General features: G+C 45.9%; 1 protein-coding gene across 1 annotated transcript in view; it reads right to left on the minus strand.

The window, feature by feature from the left end:
- The window catches only part of LRRC39 (leucine rich repeat containing 39), a 113,110-nt gene extending 101,596 nt beyond the window's left edge, over positions 1-11,514 (minus strand). The window contains exons 1-2 of the mRNA XM_069232168.1: positions 11,250-11,514; positions 1,771-1,967 (exon numbers count right to left, since the gene is read on the minus strand). Coding sequence (XP_069088269.1) covers positions 1,771-1,895 — 125 coding nt within the window. The 5' untranslated portion in view covers positions 1,896-1,967; positions 11,250-11,514. The remainder of the gene's footprint in view (positions 1-1,770; positions 1,968-11,249) is intronic.
- Between the last annotated feature and the right edge of the window lie 5,306 nt (positions 11,515-16,820).

A 16,820-nucleotide genomic window follows, 5' to 3' on the forward strand; every position in this document is an offset into this window, starting at 1 on the left:
TATGAAGTAAGGCAGGGCAGTGCAAATCGCTGTTTTGCCTTACTCTGCACAAGGGAACCCTTCCTGCACAAAAACAATCCTGCAAGCAACGCAGACACCCTTGCACCACAGCACAAGGGAGCCAGCATTAGCATTAGGCAGCCCATTGTGCACCAAGACTGACGGAAAGGACAGGAATGCCCCTTATGCTATAGATACAGCACATTCCTGTCCTTCCTCTTTGACGCGTCAAAGGAAAAGGGCAGGAATGCGTTATATTTTAGCAATACAGCACATTCTTGTCCTTTTGCATTGTGCTGGCACCGTTTTGGCAGCCGAGTGCCAAAATGCCTCGGCGTTGTATGCAGGATTGTTTTTGTGCAAAACGGGTCACCTTCCTGCATAAAAACAATCCTAGGAGGCTTTTTCCTCTTCCTAAGTGTGCTGCACAATGCAGCACACATAGAAAGAGGAACAAACAAGAAGAAATAAAGATATTTTTTTTCTCACTGGGCTCCCCAGGAGAGGAGTAAGATTTTGGTGCATCCCCAGGTTTAAAAGTTCTTGTAAATCTGGGGATGTGTCAAAATTCATGGGTGTTGCAGGGAAATACCAACCACAACGCCCATGGAATACAAAATGGCTTTGCGTGGCTCCATAGATGTGAGATCAAGGTTTGTGCTGCCTTTTTGTCACAAGTGACACAACTGTGGCGCAAGGGGCTCATAAATATGGCCCTTAGTGTTTAGTGGACAGGCAACCAAATCACTGGGGTGACAGCTTCCCTGGCCCTGCTGGCCCAGTGTTGATCTGTGCACCAAGTCATGGTTTGGAAGGGTTGGTGGCAGGCCTTTTGTCACCACTTTTGGACAGCATTCGGTGAAGGGTAACCATGCCAACTGGTCCACCATGTCATTGTGGCTCAGCAAATCATCTGGCATTTTTTTTTATTCTCCAAAGGCATTTTTTTTGGAAAGTAAACAATGTTCCAGATGCGCTGGGAGTTTTCTCCCTACGGTTCAGGATCATTGGTAATTTTTTCTTGCAGGGACAGACAGAGTGAATATTGGCAATGCAAAAAAAAAACAGAACATTAAAACTGCTGACAACCTGTCAGATAACATATCGTCAATACAGCAAGCCACCCAAAGTCATATCAGCCTCCAAATTTCGTCAATTGTCAAAGGTAAGGGTGCCTCGGTAGCTGATGGTGGTGGATCTGCACTGTAAACGTAGCAGTTCCCTTTTCTCTGATGAGGTGGGGGAGTAAGAACCTGGTGAAGGAGGCATAGTCTATTTATGACAGAGGTAATTTATAGTTATCCTCCAGATTAAGCCTCGTTGTTGTCTTATCACTTAGCTGAAAGCTGATTTGTTTAGTGCGCCTCATGAGTCAAAATTGGGACGAGGAAGAGAGACCTAAGAAATTCATAGCTTACTTCCAGGTAATCCTTGTTACTTGTAGTCCTACTCTTCATGGCTATGGCCCCTTTGTCCTGCCCTCCTTCCTAGGGTGATGGGCATTTGGACTGAAAAAACTCTATGATAATATTCAGGTTGCATCCCTGGAGGGAATTCTTAAAGTAGTAAAGTTTCATATCCAAAATGTGGACCCCACCTCATGAATATGTAATGTGAAGAAGAAGACTAGTTGACCAGTTATTAGTGCCGCATAACCTAGTTATAGTGTGTTTTTGGACTTCCCATCACTTGAAACAGTAAGAAGATGCCTTGGTTTGCAGTGTTCTGAAATTGATTAGTTCTTAGTTTTCTATCTTTTGATGAACTTACCTCTTAGAGGTTTTCTCTCGTGCTACTTTTTCAAGTTGAAGCTTTTCTTTTTCCTTTTCAATACGCACTTCCCAGAGGGCCTTAATGTTTGTAAACGTCCCGAAGCACACCGCGACTCCTCTCATGGTGCTTCACGTGGAGGTGTGCCTTGTCCAGGGCGCTTCCATTTCACTCTCCAGGCCTTTCAAGGTGCTGACCTGCACCAGAAGAAAAGAGATCAGCTAATGACACACTCACCTACGAAATTTATCTACCACAATAGTTAAATCTGAGTCCTGCCTTGGGACATGATAGTGGAAAAACCTGAACAAGACAGTGATATAGTTCAGTGGGATACTGTGACAGCACAGACATCTCAATGTGACCTACTGTTAGCAGGTCCTACAGCTGCCCTGACCAAACTGACCTCTCATGCTTCCCAGGTCTACAGTCAGCACCAATGAATGAATGATTTTATTACTACTTTCGGGGCCTCTCGCCCTTCTTAATGTGGGGATACATTTTTTTTAAAAGAAACATAGTAAAAACCACAAAGGCTTACATTTTTTTATTTAAAAAGTCCCGAGCAACGAGGTAAGAAAAGTGTTTGTGTGTCTGTGTAATGATGTTTATCGTACAAAGTAGTGGGTTAGAAGTAAGTAAATTAAAAAGCAAAGAAGAAAACATAATGAGGCGACATATAAGTATATGAAACATTCGCAGGAACTACAACATGGAAAGAGCATCTTGCGATGTCTTTTTTATGAATCTTGGATGGATTTGGTGTAGGAAAATACGAATTAGAGGAGCAGAAGGAGAGGAAATGGATAGTGCTATCCGCAGCAGGTTGTGTCTAAAAATGCAAGTCCCAGTTGGCATCTTTGGTTAGAGCCAACCAAGGGTGGCTAGAACTGTGGTCAGGATGATGTTTTTTCTGATATTGATGAGCTCAGCGACTGAATGAAAAAGCACCATATTTGCAGTATGCAACAGAGCGTAAGTCCCCTGCCTGCCAGTTTTGCTGAATCCCAGCCATGAGGTTATAAAGGTGGATTTTCTGGGTGGATTTAGTTTCTGAAAATAAAGATGTGGAAAGCATGATCCGGAACAATGTACCCTCAGGGAACTTGTTAGAGGCTGGATGTGGATGCAAGATAGTGGGCAGGGAGCCAGGGAACTAGTGTGATGGGTGGGGAGCAAGCCAAATGCATTGCTGATCATGGGAATTTTTGGCTAAGGGTATCTGCAAGGTGTGTCTATTTTAAAGGCCACTGTAATAAAAGGAGTCTGGGCATAGAGTATGCTAGAGAGAAGGTTTATATTCACAACTGTGGCAGATCTGACATTCAAAGGAAACTTTAGAGGTTAATGATTGGGGTGCATTTCTGTTTTGTGCACACTAGTGGAGGTAGTTTTGGAGGGAGCTCTTCATGGCTATAGGTCATTAGACTTTTATTGCTGATATTAGCTACCACTCTATTGCTGAGAAAGCCATTGCATGGTCAGGCAGATTTGAACTCTTAGGGGCATTACATGCATTGACCAGCAATATTGGTTATCCCGTTATCATGCCGCAGTTGCTGTGTAATACAGGCTTACCAGTTACGCAGGCACTGGTCTTTCAATGTTATGCTGCGAACGTTTGGCACTCAGTACATGCTGTGCTTCACTGAAGAGCTCTTGAAAACTATATGTCTGGGTCTAAGAAAATGAAACACTGGGTGAAATTAATAGTTTTCAAGCTTAGAACATGAAATATTGTTAGAAGCTACAAGTTATCAAGTGTAGCTTCATTGGAAGAACTGCAACTTTGCATAGAAGGACCACACTGACTAAAATGCACTCAGAGGACTACTGAGTCGAGTTCCACTTGAAACCTACAGTGGGATGCTATTGGCGAGTGCCATTGCTGTTTTGAGTGTGGTCACGTCGAGGCTGTAGTTACAAAAGATGTAATTGTTGATCTCGGGTTGGTTAGTAACTAAAAACAAGTAAGTGAAATACAAGCATTGATCTGGGACTACAATTGACATAGAAAAACGAATGGATATGTTGATAGTTTCTCAATATCGCGGTAGTTTTTTTAATTTGGTGTTGCTGTGCACATAAAGTGGTCAAACTCTGCACCCGTCAAGTAGGAGAAGAAGGCTGCACTGTGCTCGAGGCCAGAGGCTCACTAAACAATGAAAGTTTAATCTAAAAAATGTACTACGCTCAAAAACTTCACCAGAGGTGGAACTGTCGTTTTTACGTTACAAATTGGCTCGAGGTCTATCTTAGTTTTCTGAAGTAAAAATACAATTGTTTCTTCCTCAAAGTGGTAAGATTTGATAACTTCCTCACTAGGCAAGCCAAACAAAGTCTTACTGGGATAGAAAAGGAACTCCCTTCGTCTGCATGCACATGTACCGTGCAACTTCTCCCATCTGCCTCCTTATCCCCTAACAGCAAAAGTGCACCAAAAGCCGCCACTGAAGTACGGTGCAGTGAGAAATGCGGTGAATGTAGGCCAAAAGACCCATAGGGGCTGGAAAACTTCACAGGAGCGCAGAGGTAAATATACACCGCTTTACGCAGGGCGTTCCAAAGTAAAAGAAATTACAGTAGAATCATTAGGTAGATCAGCAGCTAAATCAAACATAGGCCCATATTTGCACTTTTTTTAGTGCCGCATTTGTGCCGCTTTTTGACGCAAAAGTGGCACAAACTTACAAAATACAGGCCCAGGTTTATACTTTATTATCAATCAAAACAATTTGTAGAGCGCGCTACTCACCCGTGAGGGTCTCAAGGCGCTGGGGGAGGGGAAACAGGGGGGCAGGGAGGGTCACTGATCGAACAACCATGTTTTGAGGTTCTTTCTGAAGACCAGTAGGTCTTTGGTTTTGCGATGGTCGGTGGGGAGGGAGTTCCAGGTTTTGGGGGCGAGGTGGGAGAAAGACCTGCCTCCTGTGGTGGTGCGTTGGATGCGGGGGACTGTGGCTAGGGCGAGGTCGGCTGATCGGAGGTTGCGTGTGGGAGTGTGGAAGTTAACTCTTTCATTGAGGTAGGTTGGGCCGGTGTTGTGGAGGGATTTGTGTGTGTGGATGAGGATCTTGAATGTGATTCTCTTGTCTATGGGGAGCCAGTGAAGGGATTTGAGGTGTGGTGAGATTCGTTCGTGGCGGGGGAGGCCAAGGACGAGGCGTGCAGCTGTGTTTTGGATTCTCTGGAGTTTGCGTTTGAGTTTGAGTGTGGTGCCGGCGTAGAGGGCGTTACCGTAGTCCAGTCTTCTGCTGATGAGTGCGTGGGTGACTGTCTTTCTGGTTTCTGGGGGAATCCATTTGAAGGTTTTTTTTAGAGTGCAGAGTGTGTGGAAGCAGGAGAAGGTTAGAGCACTGACTTGCTGTGTCATGGAGAGAGAGGGGTCGAGAATGATGCCGAGGTTGCGTGCGTCGGTTGCGGGGGTAGGTGCGGGGCCTAGGGCGGTGGGCCACCAGGAGTCGTCCCATGTGGTTTTGTTGGGGCCGAAGATGATGATCTCGGTTTTGTCTGAGTTGAGCTTGAGGTGGTTAGTGGTCATCCAGTTGGCGGTGTCGAGAACGGCGTGTAGGTTGGTTTTGGCGGTGGTGGGGTTGCGGGTGAGAGAGAGGATGAGTTGGGTGTCATCTGCATAGGAGAGGATAGTGATTCTGTGTGCTCGGAGGATGTTGGCTAGAGGGTTGATAAGTGTGGGGCTGAGGGAGGACCTTTGGGGGACTCCGCAGGTGATCTTGGTAGTGTTGGAGTGGAAGGGCGGAAGGCGGACTCTCTACGTCCGGTCGGTGAGGAAGGAGGTGAGCCAGTCTAAGGCTTTGTGGCGAATTCCTATGTTGTGGAGGCGTGTGCGGAGTGTGTGGTGGCAGACGGTGTCAAAGGCTGCGGAGAGGTCTTGGAGGATGAGTGCGACGGTCTCGCCTTTGTCGACTTTGGTCCTGATGTCGTCAGTGCACGCAATGAGGGCGGTTTCTGTGCTGTGGTTCTTGCAGAACCCAGATTGTGAGGTGTCAAGAGTGTTGTTAGCTTCGAGGAAGTGGGATAGGTGGGTGTTGACTAATTTCTCTGCAACCTTGGTGGGGAAAGGGAGGAGGGAGATGGGGCGGTAGTTGGAGAGGATCTCCGGGTCGGCTTGTTTTTTTTTTTAGGAGAGCGGTGATTTCCGTGTACTTCCAGGGGTCTGGGTAGGTGGCGGAGTCGAAAGAGGAGTTGATTATGTTGTAGAGTATGGGGGCGATGGTAGGGCTAGCTTTGTTGTAGATGCGGTGTGGACAGGGGTTGGAGGGGGAGCCAGAGTGGATGGAGTTAATGGTTTTTTCGGTTTCTTCGTGTGTGGTGGGGGTCCATGTGGAGAGTGTGGTGGGGGGGTCCTGAGTGGGGGTTGGGTTGGGTGAGTGAGGGGTATGTGTGGTGGGTGTGTGTGGTATGAAGCTGTTGTGGATGTCCAGGATTTTGTGGAGGAAGTGGTTGGAAAGGGCGTCACATAGGGGCTGTGTGTGTGTGTGTGGGGTCTATGTTGCTGGCTTTGGGTTTGGCAAGTTCATTGATGATGGTGATGAGTTCTTTGCTGTTTTGAGAGTTGTTGTCAAGGCGTGTCTTGTAGTGATCGATTTTGGTGGTGCGTATGAGTTGGTGATGGGTGCGAATGGTGGTTTTGAGGGTGGAGAAGTTGGTTGTGGAAGGTTCTAGTCTCCATATTTTCTCAGCTTGGCGGCATTTGCGCTTGGAGTCTTGGAGTTCAGGGGTGAACCATGGGGCGTTCTTGATGTTGTGGGTGGCGATGTGTTTTCTGAGGGGGCTAGTGTGTCTGAGCAGGTAGTGATCCATTTGGAGAGGTTGTGTGCTCCTGTGTTGGGGTCATTGGTGTGAGGGGGGGTTATGGGCCAGTTGGGAATTTAGTCGTTCTGTGGGGATCTTGTCCCACATGCGGTAGGGTGTGGTGTGTTGATGGTAGTGTGTGGGGGTTTGGTGAAGGAGAAGTGGACGCAGCGGTGGTCAGTCCAGAGGAGTTCGGTGGTGTGGGTGTAGGCTATGTGTTGGCTTGAGGTGAAAATTGCATTGAGCGTGTGTCCTACTGAGTGGGTGGGTGCGGTGACCAGTTGTTTGAGTCTGAGGTTGGTGAGGTTGTCTATGAGGGAGATAGTGTTTTGGTCTTGTGGGTTTTCTAAGTGAAAGTTGAAATCACTGAGGATGATGTAGTCTGTGGAGGAGAGGGCGTGCTAGCTTATGCTGCGGCGATGGTGTAGCAGAAGGCGGGGCGTGGTCCGGGTGGTCTGTAGATTAGTGTACCTCTGAGGGTGGAGTTGTTGTTAATGTGGATGAGGAAGTGGATGTGTTCGGTGTTGTCGATAGTGTCTTGGGAGCTGGTGGTGACTTTGATGGTGTCTCTGTGTAGGATGGCGATGCCACCGCCTGGCCTGTTGAGGCGGTCTTTGTGTTGGAGTTTGTATCCCTTGGGGGTGGCTATGGCTATGTCGGGTTCTGAGGAGGGATTGGTCCAAGTTTCCATGAGGAAGGTGATGTCGGGTGAGTGTGATGTGATGAGGTCCCAGAGTTCTATGGTATGTTTGTGAAGGGAGCGGATGTTGAGGAGCAGGCAGTTAAGGTGATTGTGGTGGGTGGCGTTGGTGTGGTGCATGAGGGTGTTGTTGCGGGGTGTGTTCTGGTTGTGGGCTGGTGGGCTGCGGGGTTGGTTGGTGGGGGCAGGGTGGGTGAGTCTTGTGTTGGGGGTGTTGTGTTTGTTGAGGGTGGGGTCACTATGGTTGGTGTGTGGTGTGAGGGATGACGAGCAGGAGAAGTGGCAGGTGTGGCAGGTGAAGGGGCCATGAGTTTGTGTGGGGCTAGATGTGGATCACGTGGAGCGGGGGCCTGGGTTGAGAGAGTGGAGGGTGAGGCGGGAGGGCTTGTCCAATGAGAGGGGTGGGGCCGCAGGGGACGCAGCGGCGGGGAAATTGCTCAAGAAGCAGTGAGAAGGAGGGGGGAGGTGGGAGGGGCCACAGGGGACGCAGCGGCGGGGAAATTGCTCAAGAAGCGGTGAGAAGGAGGGGGGAGGTGGGAGGGGCCGCAGGGGACGCAGTGGCGGGGAGAAAAGGCAAAAAAGGAAACGGGAAAGGAGGTGGCACGGAAGGCGGGGCGGGGAGCGACCTGCCTGCAGAAGCCGGGTCAGGGTAGTGCCACATTTGCGTAGTTTTTTTTACGCAAAAGCGGAACAAACTTACAAAACACCATTATATTTTGTAAGGTTGCGCCGCTTTTCCGTCAAAAAATGATGCAAATGCAGCGCTAAAAAGAATAAATATGGGCCACAATTGTATTTTGTAGTTTGCGCCGCTTCTGCGTAAAAAAATGACGCAGATGCGGCACTAAAAAAGTATAAATATGGGCTATAGTGCATCTAAAAGTACTACAACTGTACTGATGTACTGAGATGATGTGTAGTTAAATTGGTTAAATAGTACTAAAGTGGAGTAGTGGTAATTGACATCAACATTTGGCATCATTACACACTATGGCCCATCATAAATCAGGACCATAGTCTACAATACTCTTACGTGCTTGTTCCCCACCACTCTGGCTGTTCCTTTACACTAAGCATCTTTTATATCCACAGTGAAAACTTGAAAACTGCATTTTAAATGTAACTAACAAGTGCCCAACTTTTGTTTGGAAATGTTGTCACTTACATTTATTTATAGACTGAAGAGATAAGTGTATCCTCTTTTACACAAAGATTGTAATTAATCAAACAATATAAATCATAACTTTCTATAAACTGAGCAACGCCGTAATATGTGTAAAACATAAGCAATCACAAAATCTAAAATTGACATAAAAACATTATTAATAAGTTCTCTGTGTAACCTATTTGTTGTTATTGTAAAATGCTCGTACAAAGAAGAGGCACTTTGGAAGTACATCACATAATCTCAATATTTATTGCGCAGTCACATTTTTAAAATGTATCACAAACAATTGCCTTTGTTTTCGTCATCCCTGATATCAAATTGATGACTTCAAAATATAAATAACTTCAAGAGTGCTCAGATTCTCGAGCAATCTTTGTATTCCTTAATTCGTGTTTAGCTGCATGAAAGGTGTGTACACTTGTGAAACGTCATATGCGCAAATAAATGTGTGTGTGTTTCGTAATACACTCTTTATTCTTCCTGTGACGTCACTCGATGGGACGCAACTGTGCATTTCTCTGCCAATCCCCCCTCCCCAATGTTTTTTCAGCTCGTGTCCTGATAAGAATGTGTCCTCGCACTGGACAAGATCACTTATGACAGGGTGGGGCGCCTGCTCTCCCGATCATGAGGAACACCTCAATGCCAGACAGGGCGGGACTCATGTGCTGCATCTAACAGGGCCTCAAATATTCCTAAATCCAGCTCCCAACAGGTGCAGCATGATTCGAGCAGCTCCTCGATCCTCATGCAGCTTGTTACAAATGTTCTTCACAGAACTGAAAATAAACATAAGGCATGACGACCACAGGCTGAAGACCATGTTTTAGCAAGAGATCGTAATGCAATCGAGTGTGTTTCAATTTTGGGTTTCCACGTGGCTACCAAGTGTCATGTGTGACACTTTACAGCACTACTGACTTTTTAAAGGTAAAACACTTCGCCTGCCGAGCTTTTTAGGACCATCCATGCAATGGATCTACATGTCCCTGAATGGAACGTGTTTTGTGTCAAAACACCAGGACTACTTAAGACGCCACAAACCGGCGCAGCTTGATCAGTAAGTTCACATCTTCCGACAACCGCGCTGGCATGTAACGGGTAAATACACTTTACGGCAAGCAGAGTACTTGTCAGGGGCCTAAGGGGCAGTGGAAAGGGAGAGGACTGTGGATCGGTAGGGATACTAAGTGAGGAAAAAACACATTTGTTAAACTACAAATATTTTTGACGAGTTTAAAAACTGAGAGGGAGAGAGTATGTGCGTTTTCGTCTGAATGTATGTAAAAAATCCTAGTGAAATCCGGCAGACATTACACCAGATCCGACTGAATGCATATGTACCCAACTACTTACCAGAACATACACTTATTTGGGGTGCCCCCCTCCTCATTGAAGGTATGCCCCTGTGTACCACAAGGGGAGTGCAAGGGAGGGCCCTGAGCGGCAGAGCAAAGAGGGAGGAATGCGGATTGCTAGGGGTACTAAGGGCCAGATTTACAAGGCCCTAGCGCCTCCTTGTGGCACATTATCATAATTTTTTTACGCTAATGTGGCTCAAGGAGGCAATTTTCGATGCGCCATATTAACAAAGTGGCACAATGCATGCACCATCAGGCATAATGTATGCAAGGAGGGGGGGGTGTTCCGGAGTTAGGGGGCCCGCAAAAATGGAGCAGTAAAAGCTACATCATTTCACTGTGCCATTTTTGGCATCATCTTTAACACCTGCTCAAAGCAGGTGTTAAAATTACGCATCAATTTTAATCAATGCGTCTCCTTGCACTTTGCTGCACTAGCATACACATTTTTACCCCTAGTGTAGCAAAGCGCCACAATAGTATCACAAATGTTGACGCTATTGGCCAAACGTGCGACATGGTGCGCTGTATTGTAAATACAGAACAACCATGGTGTCGTTTGGTGTCGGTAGGAGCATGCAAGAAAAGTGGCACATCGGGACGATGCACCACTTTCTTGTGAATCTAGCGCTAAGAGAGGGAAAAACCAATATTTTGTAAGATTACCAATATTTTTGATGACTTTAAAAACTGAGGGAGAGAGTGTGTGCGCGATTTTGTCTGAATGAAAGTAAAAAAGTCCTGCTGAAACCCGGCAGACATCTCCCCATAACATTGCGCCCCCCCCAACAAATTATGATTCAGTTCATAGCTAGAGGTGTTTAAAAGTGCACCCTTCAAGAATGTCTGAGGAAACTTTGCAACTTCATAGAGTTTACATTCTTTTTATTTTGCCACATTCAGCCTGAAAACTGTAAGGCTGCTAACAAGTTATATTACATTCGTCCGAACATTGACACTAATGAAATGGCTCTCTCTAAGATACACTGCGCAGAAAACGGTTACATTACTTCTGCGCGTTAACTGTGCATAAACAAATTAGCAAAATGTAAACTTCGATAGGAAAGTTCTGCATGCATTTTTCGAGCCCTGCTGGGTTCGACTAGAATAAACCTATCACTACATGGTGAAAATTAGGTGATCTAATTAGTTAGAGAAAACGTTTGCGCTGGCAGATAAACCAGGAAACTATGCTACGAACAAAAGCAAATAACTTTGCAAATATGTGTCGCTATAAAAAACACAAAAATCACAACTCAAGTGATTATAATCTCGTGAGTTCAAATTTGAACGAGAGCTAAAAACTGCTGTAGACGACTAATAGGTGCATTAGAGAAAGGCTTGCACGCGTTTTGCTATTGCAACTAGTAAGCTAAAGCTAAACACCAGAGCCACTGCAGCGTGTCCAAACTCTCCCATATACTGATTATGGACTTACCTGACTCGTGTCCTGCGGTCGGTATTTCCGTCAGAAGTCACAAACCTGGTGTGGCCGGGCGCAGAAGTGGGCCCTTGATCCAGTCAGACGCACTGTAGAGAGGCATTAAGACCCTTCACTAAGGACGCGATAAAGTGTAACGTGACCCCAGCCAGAGTCTAATTTTATCCAATGACAAAGCCCGGAATAGCATAATCACAGGGAGTCGGGCCGTAGTGCGACTCGAGCGCTGCTCTGACCGCATCACAAAACCGCACTGATCAGTGACTCTGTCATATTTTCTACAGGGTAAGAGAGAGCAGCCCCGTGAGGCCATTGGCTGAATTCCATGCATTGCACCAAGGGCGGAGCAGTCTTGAGCTAATGGCTGGTTAATTATACACCCACATAAACACTGACTGACCAATAGGATCGGACTGGGAGAGAAACAATCCCTGGCGCCAAAATAAAAGAGGCACTATTAGCGAATCAGATATCTAGAACAAGCATTGGCAAAGCCAATAGGTCTCGCCTGTTAAGAGGTATTGGCTTTGCAATATTTTTTTAACATGTCGTACAGCAGCGTGGCTACTGTTTCACCATGGCTAAAAGTGTGTGGTGTGGAGTGTTGTAAAGTGGGGGAGTAAAGTGTCATAGAATGGATTTGTTGGAGTAGAGTGTCATAGAGTGGAGTAGGGTGGAGTAGAGTGGAGTAGAGTGACAGAGTTGAGGAGAGGGTTTGTAGAGTTCAATGGCAGAGAGTGTCATAGAGTTCAGTGTCGTAGAGTGCAGTGTCAGGGTGGAGTGGCATAAAGTTAGATGTAGTGGGGTGGAATAGGATTGAGTGGGTTGGAGTGAACTGAGGCAGCGGGGGGATTAGAATAGAGTGGGGTGGATTATACTGGACTGGAATGTGGTAGGTTGAAGGTGGATGGATTGGGTTGGATTGGAGTCGGGTGAGTTGGATCAGAATGGGTTGGTTGGATTGGAATGGGGTGGGTTGGACTGGATTTTTAAAGTGGGGTAGATTTGATTAAAGTAGGCTGGGTTGAAATGGAGTCAATTGGGGTAGATTGGAGTGGTGTGGATTGCAGTTGGGTGAATTGGATTATTGTGGATTGGAGTGAGTTGGATTGGATTGTGATGGATGGGAGTGGGGCGAATTGGGATGGAGAGAGGTGGATTGGATGAGGGTGAGATGGATTGGATTGCAGTGGGGTAACTGGATTAGACTCCATTTGAGTGGAGTAGATTGAGTGGGGTAGATTAAGGTTGTTTGGAGTAGGGTGGATTGAATTGGAGTAGGATGGATTAGAGTGGGGTGAGGTGTATTGGATTGCAGCTGGATGGATTGGATTAGAGGGAGGTGGACCGGATTTAGTGGGGTGGTTGAATGAGTGGGTTGGATTGGAATAGGGTCGATTGGGATGGAGTGGATTAGATTGGGTGGGTGGACTAGATTGGGGTGGGGTGGATTGGAGTGGGTTGGAGTAGATTGGACTGTGGAAGGGTGGATTGCATTGGGGTGGATTGGATTCGAGTGGGGTGGATTGGATTGGAGAGGGGTGGGGTGGATTTTTTGGAGTGGGGTGGATTTGATTGGAGTAGATTGGATTTGAGTGGGGTGGATTGTGGTGGATTGTATTGGAGTCGGCTGGGTTGGAATGGAATCGGTTGGTTGGATTGGAGTGGGGTGGAGTGGATTGAAGTTGGGTGAATTGGACTGGTGCGGGGTGGATTGGAGTGAGTTGGATTGGATTAGGTTGGATTGTGGTGGATTGGAGTGGGGTGAATTGGGATGGAGTGGGGTGGATTGGATTGGGGGTGAGGTGATTGGATTGCAGTGGGGTTATTTGGATTAGACTTCAGTGGAGTGGATTGGATTGAGTGGGGTAGATTAAGGTGGTTTGGAGTGGGGTTGACTGAATTGGAGTGGGATGGATTAAAGTGGACTGGATCGGACTGGAGTGGGGTGGGTTGGATTGGAAGTGGGATGAATTAAGGTGGATTGGGTTGAGGTGGATTGAACTGGAGTTGGGTGGATCGGAATGGATTTTAAGGGGTGGACTGGAGTGGGGTGGATTGGAATGGAGTGGGGTGGGGTGGATTATACTGGAATGTGATGGACTGGAGTTGGGTGGATTGGGTTGGATTGGAGTGGGGTGATTAGGATCAGAATGGGTGGGTTGTATTGGGATGGAGCGGGTTGGATTGGGGTGGATTGGAGTAGACTGGACTGTGGTGGGGTGGACTGCATTAGGGTGGATTGGATTTGAGTGGGGTGGATTGGATTGGAGAAAGGTTTTTTTTTTTTGAGTGGGGTAGACTGGAGTGGGGTGGATTTGATTTGAGTAGATTGGATTGGAGTGGGGGGGGTTGAATTGGAATGGGGTGGGTTGGATTGGAGTGGGGTGGATTATATTGGACTTGGGTGGTTTGGATTGGATTGCAGTGAATTTCACTGGAGTGGGGTGGATTTTATTGGATTGGAGTGGGGTGGATTGTGGTGGATCAGATTGGCACGGGTTGGAATGGACTGGATTGGATTGGGGTGAGGTGGATTGGATTAGGGTAGATTGCATTGGAGTGGGGTGGACTAGGGAGTGGGGTAGATTGGATTAGAGTGAGGTGGATCGAATTAGAGTAGGGTGGACTGGTGTGAGGTGGTTTGGATTGGATTAGATTGGTGTGGATTAGATTAGGGCAGATTGGAGTGCGGTAAATTGGATTGGGGCAGATTGGAAGGCCTCTGGGTGCAATGCGAAATTACAGTGGCAGGCGGCACCCTCGCAACCCTTTGGTAAATTTAGGCCAATGTTCGGTAAACTGGCCCTATATGTGTGGATTGTCCGTCATCAATCAACTTTACAGTATCTGTATATTACCTAATGGAATATGAAGAAAAGATGATTTAAATACATTTTTAATTTTCCTTGGAAAAGTTTCTGCAATTTGTGCACCCCATTGAAATGAAGCATCAGTAATAAAACTTTAAAATTAACTTTCTTTTAAAAACAAAAAATATAAACTATTGCCTATGGGGACAGAGGATGCATTTATGTCTGGACCTGCTGGTCCGTCGTAATGGCCATAAAAGATGATAGACTATAAAAGCCTCAGTGGACTTTTTACTTCGTGCTCTTTTCTTCAACCTTTTCTACAAGCACTACACCCTCCCCCAACAGCATCTTTTGAAGGACCCCCATCATCTCTCGATCCTGATGTTAGTGGCTGCACTGGAATCACATTTATAAAGTAAGGCAACCCAAAGGCTTAAGTGAAATTTACTAAGCCACGCAAAGCCATCTTGTGTGATTCTGCATAGCTTAGTAATTCCAGAGTAATACTAGCTAGCACAAATCGCTGCCTTGCATTACTCTGCATTGGGAAGGCATTGCATGGGTGGGGCATGGGCACTCCCATGCCTCCATCCATGGACTGTGGCGCATTCCCAGATTTCCAAACACTTGTAAACCCTGGAATGCGTCAAAATGGTATGTTTTTCCAACAAAGACGTAACGAGGAGATACATCATAATTTCTCCTCTTTCTATGTGTGCTGCATTCTGATGACAACACACTTTTGCTGAGAAAATTCTTAAAGGTAACAGAATTTGGTGGTGCCATTTGCAGTGATTAAATGCTGAATCAGACGTCCGAAATGCTCCCACCTGAAAGACCAATTGAAAGGATTGTGGTTATTTTTTTAAAGAATTTCTTTATTAGTTTTTCATACTTAAATAGTACATTGATTCTTGAACTGGTACATAAACACGTTTGAAATTGGGAGATCACTGCGATACATGTATACACAAAAGGATCATTAGTACTTAACAGTCATTATTGTTTCAGAAAGAAGAACATATCCTTTCAAGTGCACAATCAACAAACACTTGTCTCCTTCCTAATGGTCCTCCATCCAAGAATGTCTCAGGGATCTACATGCTCATGTAGCCCTACTTACTACTCCTCATCTGATAAGTCCCCTGTGGACTGGGCATCTGCCCCTTCGAATCTTGCCAGCAATGTCCCTCAAGCATGTAAATGATCCTCTACTTTGTGGTCTGTCCATGTATGTTTTAAACAAATTTCTTCTGCCACTGCCCATTCCTTTACTTCAATTTTCCATCAGGCAGCATCTGTCCCCATTTGCCCCATTCATGTAATGGCGACCCTATGTTTTGCTAAGAGTAGTGTTAATTGCAAGAACTTATACTCTATCTTCTTCCCCTTGCATGAGTGCGCATCCCCCAGCAACATCACATCCAGCCTCGCTCCAACCATATCCCACACCTAACCTATATATGTTGGAAAACCTCTTCCCAAAATGCCCTCATGAGTGGGCAAGAGGATTGCGGTTATTTTTTTAATTAGTGAAGAACTTTGGAACTGAAGTCAGTCTTTTTCAGTCTTCTCCCCTGTCTTGGTGCTGTTTAGAACTCTGTTGGAATGTGTCTATTCTTGTTTAAGTCTGCTGTCATTGTCCTATTCTCCAAAGTCCTGTGATGAGTTTCCTCCTTATAGTCTTAACTGCCCTATTCTGTTATGTGGGTCAATATTAATAAGGCCGACTAATTTTGGTCAGCCTTTGGTTTTCATGTATGTTTATAACTTAGCTCTGCACATCATATGTGACATTGATTTTGCGATTGTAATAAAGCTTTGAAACTTTATTTGGTTTGGAGTTTAATTTAGTGTTTAAATTAGTCAAGGTGTTTAATATTGTTTATGGTATAAAGTCATTGATTTGTGATTGAATGATTCTGACTACTACACTCTTCACCAAGTCCAAAGGTTTGGTCAACCTCTATAGGAGAAACTTTCCCTGGTCCCAAGCGCTGCAGCAGTTTTGGTAGTAGATCTATAGTTTTGTCTTGTGAGGAGGAGAGTCAGAATTTGCCCACACTGTGATTTGTTCTTGGGGTATTCTAAAGGGTGATGAAATCTCACAGTTGTATTAGAAGTGTACGGTATGTGTTTTTAATAGGGTTTGCGTACTCCAAGGTAATTGAGCGGGGAGTTTGCATATTCAAAGTAAGAGAGTGGGGAGTTGGCGTACTCCAGGTGAATGTTGCGTTTGTGCAACAAAATTGCCCATGTGGTTGTTGCAGTGGGTCCTGCGAGGCTTAGGACTCCGGAGTATTGTACAAGTGTATTGAGACACTTGGTTAATTTATTGTCTGCAGGTAAGGTGTTAGTCGACTGTGCGCTGTTGACAATACCGGTAGAATTTCCCTGAGTGTGTGAGTTGTTGGTTGGTATTAGGTGAATCCTGAGTGCACATGGGGGATCCATACCAATCGAAGTGAGGTCTGCTGCTCAAATCTTACTGGTGTTAGTGAGAAAGCCACAGCTGGAAGAGTAGCTGTTTGTGCAAAGGGCCACAGTCGAAATTTCCGTACAGCTTTCAAAGCATTTGAGTCCTACCCGTAGTGAGCAAGCCGGTTTTGATTTTGTGCTTGCAATATTCACATTTAGATTTTGCCATGAGAAGTGTATGAGACGGCCTGAAGTGAGTCGCAGCTGCTGAACGGAGTGAGTGTGACATCATTTAGTCCGCGCTGGGATGGGCAGTTGGTGAGAAAAGCCACGC

Source organism: Pleurodeles waltl, chromosome 4_2 (genome assembly GCF_031143425.1).
Source record: "Pleurodeles waltl isolate 20211129_DDA chromosome 4_2, aPleWal1.hap1.20221129, whole genome shotgun sequence".
NCBI lineage: Eukaryota > Metazoa > Chordata > Amphibia > Caudata > Salamandridae > Pleurodeles > Pleurodeles waltl.